This window comes from Mizuhopecten yessoensis, unplaced genomic scaffold (genome assembly GCF_002113885.1).
Source record: "Mizuhopecten yessoensis strain PY_sf001 unplaced genomic scaffold, ASM211388v2 scaffold5099, whole genome shotgun sequence".
NCBI classification, from domain to species: domain Eukaryota; kingdom Metazoa; phylum Mollusca; class Bivalvia; order Pectinida; family Pectinidae; genus Mizuhopecten; species Mizuhopecten yessoensis.
The window spans coordinates 102,112-109,737 of NW_018405879.1; the positions used below are offsets into that span (position 1 = coordinate 102,112).

At 38.6% G+C, this 7,626-nt stretch overlaps 1 protein-coding gene across 1 annotated transcript in view; it reads right to left on the bottom strand.

Annotated features, from left to right (window-relative positions):
• LOC110450202 (polycystic kidney disease protein 1-like 3) overlaps positions 1 to 7,626 on the bottom strand; it is a 40,046-nt gene that overhangs the window by 3,103 nt on the left and 29,317 nt on the right. The window contains exon 5 of the mRNA XM_021497521.1: positions 225 to 479. Within this exon, the coding sequence (XP_021353196.1) occupies positions 225 to 479 (255 nt within the window). The remainder of the gene's footprint in view (positions 1 to 224; positions 480 to 7,626) is intronic.

A 7,626-nucleotide genomic window follows, 5' to 3' on the forward strand; every position in this document is an offset into this window, starting at 1 on the left:
GTGACTGCAGGCTAATAACCAAAGTACCAATTACCTAAGTACAACAGGCTGATTCCTAATAAGCTGCATACTTGTGGTCAAATTACTATTATGTCTTCTCATTCAGCCAGCATGCCCGACAAATGATGGACATTGCACACCACACGACTGTAGCAGCTCTCAGGCACTTCATACCAGTTAAACTTAAATCTTTTCGATATAATTCTTATGGATGGTTTTATTACCTGTGAGAAATACACCCTTCAGGGCTTCCAACAGTGATCCATTGATGTAGTCTCGCCAAAAAGCATCTAGGTAGGTCAGATCTGAGAACTTAATGTCACACACGATAGAGCCAAGGTCATGTGACTTGAGGACTGTGTTGGCCTGCATGAACTTCTCACACTGCCGTTCTACCACTGTAGGCTTGTTGGAGAAAACATTCCCCTCTAAAGTACTCTCCTGTAGAGCAACTTCTGCACGCACTCGTAGTCGGATATCTACAAATATATATGTCAATCCTTTGTAGTAAGATATCTACAAATATATATATCAATCCTTTGTAGTAGTCAGATATCTACAAATATATATGTCAATCCTTTGTAGTCAGATATCTACAAATATATATGTCAATCCCTTGTTGTCAGATATCTACACATATATATGTCAATCCCTTGTAGTCAGATATCTACAAATATATATATGTCAATCCCTTGTTGTCAGATATCTACAAATATATATGTGTCAATCCCTTGTTGACAGATATCTACAAATATATATGTCAATCCCTTTTCAGATATCTACACATATATATGTCAATTCTTTGTAGTCAGATATCTACAAATATATATGTCAATCCTTTGTCAGTTATCTACAAATATATATGTCAATCCTTTGTCAGTTATCTACAAATATATGTGTCAATCCTTTGTAGTCAGATATCAACAAATATATATGTCAATCCTTTGTTGTCAGATATCTACAAATATATATGTGTCAATCCCTTGTTGACAGATATCTACAAATATATATGTCAATCCCTTGGAGTCAGATATCTACAAATATATATGTCAATCTCTTGTCAGATATCTACACATATATATGACAATCCTTTGTAGTCAGATATCTACGCATATATATGTCAATCCTTTGTAGTGAGATATCTACACATATATATGTCAAACCTTTGTAGTCAGATATCTACACATATATACGTCAATTCCTTGTTGTCAGATATCTACGGATATATATGTCAATCCTTTGTAGTCAGACATCTACACATATATATGTCAATCCCTTGTAGTCAGATATCAACAAATATATATGTCAATCCTTTGTCAGTTATCTACAAATATATGTGTCAATCCTTTGTAGTCAGATATCAACAAATATATATGTCAATCCTTTGTTGTCAGATATCTACAAATATATATGTGTCAATCCCTTGTTGACAGATATCTACAAATATATATGTCAATCCCTTGTTGTCATATATCTACAAATATATATGTCAATCCCTTGTTGTCATATATCTACAAATATATATGTCAATCCTTTGTAGTCAGTGATCTACACATAGATATGTCAATCCCTTGTTGTCAGATATCTACAAATATATATGTCAATCCTTTGTAGTCAGATATCTACACATATATATGTCAATTCCTTGTTGTCAGATATCTACAGATATATATGTCAATCCTTTGTAGTCAGATATCTACACATATATATGTCAATCCCTTGTTGTCAGATATGTACAAGTATATATGTCAATCCTTTGTCAGTTATCTACAAATATATATGTCAATCCTTTGTAGTCAGATATCTACAAATATATATGTCAATCCCTTGTTGTCGGATATCTACAAATATATATGTCAATCCTTTGTAGTCAGATATCTACAAATAGATATGTCAATCCCTTGTCAGATATCCACACATATATATGTCAATACCTTGTTGTCAGATATGTACAAGTATATGTGTCAATCCTTTGTCAGTTATCTGCAAATATATATGTCAATCCATTGTTGTCAGATATGTACAAATATATATGTCAATCCCTTGTTGTCAGATATCTACAAATAAATGGCTACATCAACCATACAATCAGATGTCACATCTACATGTATATATTCCAAAAGTGAAATATCAAAGAAAAAAAAGCCTTAATTAATATTTGCTCGAGTTATTAAGCGGAAACTGCAGATAATGACTGCCAAATGGAGTCCGATTAAAGTGGTTGTCAAATTAAACTTGGCCGAGCCCTTAATGTGTTGAACCATGTTACTAAGTTTGAAGACAATCGGATACTATTTGCGAGAGTTAATGAACAAAAATGGAAGATAATGACGTTTTTCGTTATTCAAGGGGCCAAATGGGGTCCGCTGAAAGTAGTCATCAAGCTTGGCTGAGCCCTTAAGTTATTTAACCCTGTGACTAAGTTTTAAGAAAATCGGTTAACATTTGTTGTAGTCATTGCATGGAAAAGAAGCATGACAGACAGACAGACGGACCCAAATTAATATCCCTCGTTTCGGTGAAAGCGGGGGATAGATAAAATGTACCTGTATCAAGAAACAAAAATAAAAAGGTCTCAATCAGAAGAAACCTCATACCTGTTAACATTTGGTTTTTAAGTCAATCAAACTGTGCTACATATCTGTAGAACCCTTTTGTGATCATTGAATAATGATGTAAGGTTATCTAAACAAGGCTAGGAATTAATGTAATTTTCTTTTAAAGCCTTATTGCTTTTTATTTCAGTTTATAAAATTTTGTTGATTCGGTGCTTTAACTGGGAAATAAATAGTCAGCTAAATAGATTAAAATTACCTACCCTCATTGCTATTGTAGCATGACATCATCTTATTGCCCTGGTAAGATATCTTACAATGGCTTTCCATCATGTGGAAAGCTCTTTCTCTCATATCCGGTCATGTAAGATAGTCATGCTTGCCGAGTCTATCTTACGTGGGCGCGACCTCATAATGGCTCAACAATGACGTGACGTCACGAATTTGGAAAACACTGATGCCGCAATGCAGAAAAGGCAACGTGACGAAATTTAAACCTTTTAGGATATATTTATCGTACACGTTAAAAAGTTGAGAATATTTTTTCTCCGTAAACTTTGATTGCTAATATGGGGTATACTAAGTCTCGCTGACAAATTTGTTTTCGTCAAAAAAGATCGGGGGAAAAATTGATATTTTCAAAATGGTAGCCAGTCCAAATGCATTACCAAACAGAAAACCCCTCGTGTGGAATTTCCCTATCCTACACCCCTGGACATGAATGAGTCTTATAATCTTACATGGCCAACTATGTAAAAATATAAGACTTGTTTATGCCCATGTAGACCAGTCAGCCTACAGTTTGACCCGCACCTAATTCCAACAAAGACCATTCTTGTTGGATTGCACTCAGAATATATGTAATTAAAACATACGAAAAGTCTAGAAAAATCTAAATAGAGGAACATATTGGATTTTCCGATTAAAGTGTGCAAAAATATGTTGATAATATATTGCGCGTATGTGTAGCCGTAGGTGCAAAGGGAGATAAATCCTACCAGCAAGCACGTTTGTTATATTCTGTGAGCAGACTTATTTATGACGACTTGACAGAAAGCTGTTGTAAATATGGTGAGTGGTGACAGACATTGAAATATAATGATCACTTACACTGTATATATACATGTAACATGATATAAAAATGTTATTGTGTATGCTGAGTGTACGTGTTTGACTTGGTTGGAAAGTGTTGTCTGCTCGAGTCCCGAATCGTAAAACCGTGCCGTACAACAGGTTCATAAACACTGAAATTTTACCAAACTAAGTGATGTCAGGGTTCAAAACAATTATTATACCAGAGTTCGATTTAATTTTAACCGTGTAGAAACGGTTATTTGATTAAAATTATTTTTTGAATGACTGGACCAGTGTATATTCCGTATGAAAAATAAAACTATGGAACCCTATAGTTGCCGTACACACTGGTTTGATCCGGTCTACGACATACATAATGTAGATGGTAATTAAATGTACTTAACAGTTTGTTGTGCAGGTATATATACGTCATTGCAATTATAAGTGACATTTAAACACATACAAATGACATTGCTTATTCGCTTATTGACTTAGTCTTTTTATGGGAGCGTGGGGGGGGGGGGCTGCAAGTTCGACACCACAAATTATATATATATAGGGTCCTGACGGTATTTAATTGGACAGACGCTTGAGATACCATCAAAAGCAATATAATACGATACGGAATGGTTTGTTTTTTGTTTTTGTTTACTATTTATGGAAGACAGGACATTTTCCTAAAAAATAGTGCGAATACGTTACTTAAAAAAACCATTATAGACCGAACTTACCCAGCTCTAAAGATCTCCCTGTCCACTTAAGTTTGCAAGCACCATCATTCCAAAAAAATAGATAAGGGGATAGGGGGGTGGGGGGTTGGGGGTCTACATACGATCAAATGGCCCATCCCCAATCCGATATTGTCAAACTGCTTTTACCTGCAATCTGTATAATAGAACATATTATCAATATTGTGTTTTATTATTTGTTTCATAATCATACAACTTCTGTTTTATTTAATTTTATTTATATTATCTTGTTTTTATATCTTTTGTATTATAATTTTTATTATGTTCTTTTTGATATGATTTTGTGGAAAATGTAAACAAGTAACCGTCGTGTAAACCAGACGTCTATGGTCTTCGGACTTCCAGAATGATCAGTGTTGCCAACAAAGGTATGGTAGGTGTGTATTTTTATATTTTATTTTTACACCTTTCTTTTTGCTTTTTGTTTCTTATAATTACATTTTACTTCCAATGTAACCGTTTTCTCTTTACCTCTATTAGTTTCATTTGCTATATATGTGATATACATTCCACATTACCACCACGCAGACACTAATGGTGGTGATGTTTTTATTGCAGGAAATATGAGCCGCTGTGCAATTTGCAAAGTGCCTGTCAGAGACGGGGAATCTACAGTTACCCTTCGAGAAAAAGGCAGCAATGGTATCAACAAAGCCAGCAAGGCACGTGACAATTCCAACGTCAATACATCTGCTGGCGATGTGGTGCACACAGAGTGTAGGCGTATATACTGCAATGCGAACATTATAAAGCGGGATGCTGGGCTATTGGAAGCTAGGGATACAGACGACCCTTCTTGCCATCGCTCTTTACGCTCCACCAATACAGACCACCAAACACGATTCTGCGACATATGCATTTTATGTGGAAAGCCTGCAAAGACCTCTGATAAGAAGAGAGGGATCGATGTCTATGCCGTGCGGACAATGAGGTTCCAGGAGACTTTGGTACAAGCCTTTGATGACCGGAAAAATGATCAATGGGCACAGGAAGTAAAGGCACGTTTGGAGTTCGTTCGTGATCTCCCCGCTGCCGATGCGGTTTACCACCAGCTATGCAATGTGAACTTCCGTACCAACTACCAGATCCCGTTGCTTTTCACAAACGAAAAACCTAAACGACGCAAGTCATCTGGAAGACCAACAAGCGACCTTCACGAGTCCGGATTCCAACGGGTACTACAGTTCCTAAGCGAGCATGCCGAAGACCAGATCACCATTGCAGTCCTTGTTGATCACATGAAAGGCTGTTGCGGAGAAGAGGCATACAGTCCAACACATATGAAGAGGAAACTTGTAAAACATTTCGGCTCTGACATTATCATCACGGAAATAAACGGAAAACCCAACATTATAACGTTTAAAGCTACCGCATCTCACATACTTAGTGACTTTTATCAGCGACCTCAGAATCAAGACCCAGAGGCTGAAAAAAGAAGTATTATCGAAACAGCAGCGAAGTTGATAAAACGGGATATTAAGTCTATGGATACTTCGAAAGTTGTGTACCCATCATCGTCAGAGATATCGTCTGGTGAAAAGAACATTGAATACCTTCCTGCTAGTGTACAGATGTTGTTGCGGTTGCTGTTCTGTGACCTGGACGCACAGGTTAAGATCGCATCAATTGGACAGGCCATAGTCCAAGCAACACGTCCAAGAGTCCTTATCGCCCCGCTCCAATTAGGTCTTGGCATTCAAATGCATCATCAATTCGCCTCGAAATTCCTAGTGGATACATTGCATCGACTTGGCTTTTGTGTATCCTATACTGAGGTACAAAAGTTTGAAACCAGTGCGGCTGCATCACAGGGAACTGATATCCACGGAATCACACCGGAGCACACCATCCAGTACGTTGCGGACAATGTTGACCATAACCTGAGGACATTGGATGGCCACAACACTTTCCACGGAATGGGGATCATTGCTGGTGTCACACCAGCTGTATCACGCCAACGACCTGTTCCGAGGATATCCGTAACAATGGATGAAGTAACTGCGTTGGCGAAGATTAACATAGACTTCTTCAAACTTCACACTAATCCACTCGAAGCGTTGGTGTTTGAGAAGATTCATGCGGTTCCGAGGCAGGACGCTACCTGGAAACTTGACTTGCTTTCCAAAATCGCATGGACTCTACGGTCCCATAATGGGTGGTCGGCGATGATGCACGCGGTACAGGATGGCGATTTTCCGGGAAAATCGTCAGTTGTCTTTCTGCCAATGATCGACATGGACCCCAGCGATATGTCATGCATATACTCGACTCTACAATTCGTAAGCAAGGAAGCCAGACGGCACGGTGCTCATCCCATCCTGACATTTGACCAGCCTCTCTACTGGAAAGCTCTTATGATAATCACAAGCGAACCCCCTTCCAGTATCTTACGGTCAATTGTACTACGACTCGGTGGATTCCGCATGGAAATGAGCTTTCTGGGGTGTGCTTCAGGAGGCCTACAGGAACTGCTGGAAACTGTATACGCTCCAAACGCTGTGAGTCACATGCTAAGTGGTAAAGCTGTCGCAAGGGCTGTCAGGGGACATTTTCTAATAGATGCTGCATTAAATGCCATCATATTGTCCAACGCATTTCAGTGCCCGCTGCCTCATCACTCATGCGAAGAAGACCCTGTATCAGATTTAACGATTGATAACCATACCTCCATGGAGACAGACGACAATACAGAGGATTTCGCAGAAATACAACAGGCCCAAACCACAGATTCTACCAGAGCGAGTAATGATGATGACATGGATTCGGAGCCTAGTGGCGATTCGATAGTTTCATCTCTTGAGGATGAAAGGAATGATGACCTAGCTGAGGCAGGAAGAATGTACGATATGCTGTTGAACGGAGAGATATCAACAAGAACCGTATGTGAAGATGATGTACTTGACCGCATTAAAGAAGTACTGGACTCTTACAAAGCGTCCATGGGAACTCTTCGCACAGCTACTTTGTGGATGCAGTACATGGAGATGATCGACATCCTTCGACAATTTATTAAAGCGGAACGCACAGGAAATTGGGATCTTCACCTACAGACAGTGCAAGAAATGATGCCTTTCTTCGCTGCATCCGGCCACAATCTCTACACCAAGTCCGCATACATGTACCTCCAAACTATGCAAGCACTTGAACGTGAACATCCTCTGATCCACATGGCCTTCCAAACAGGACACCATGTAATACGCAGAAGTGATCGGTACTGGGCTGGACTTTCCACTGATTTGATTATCGAG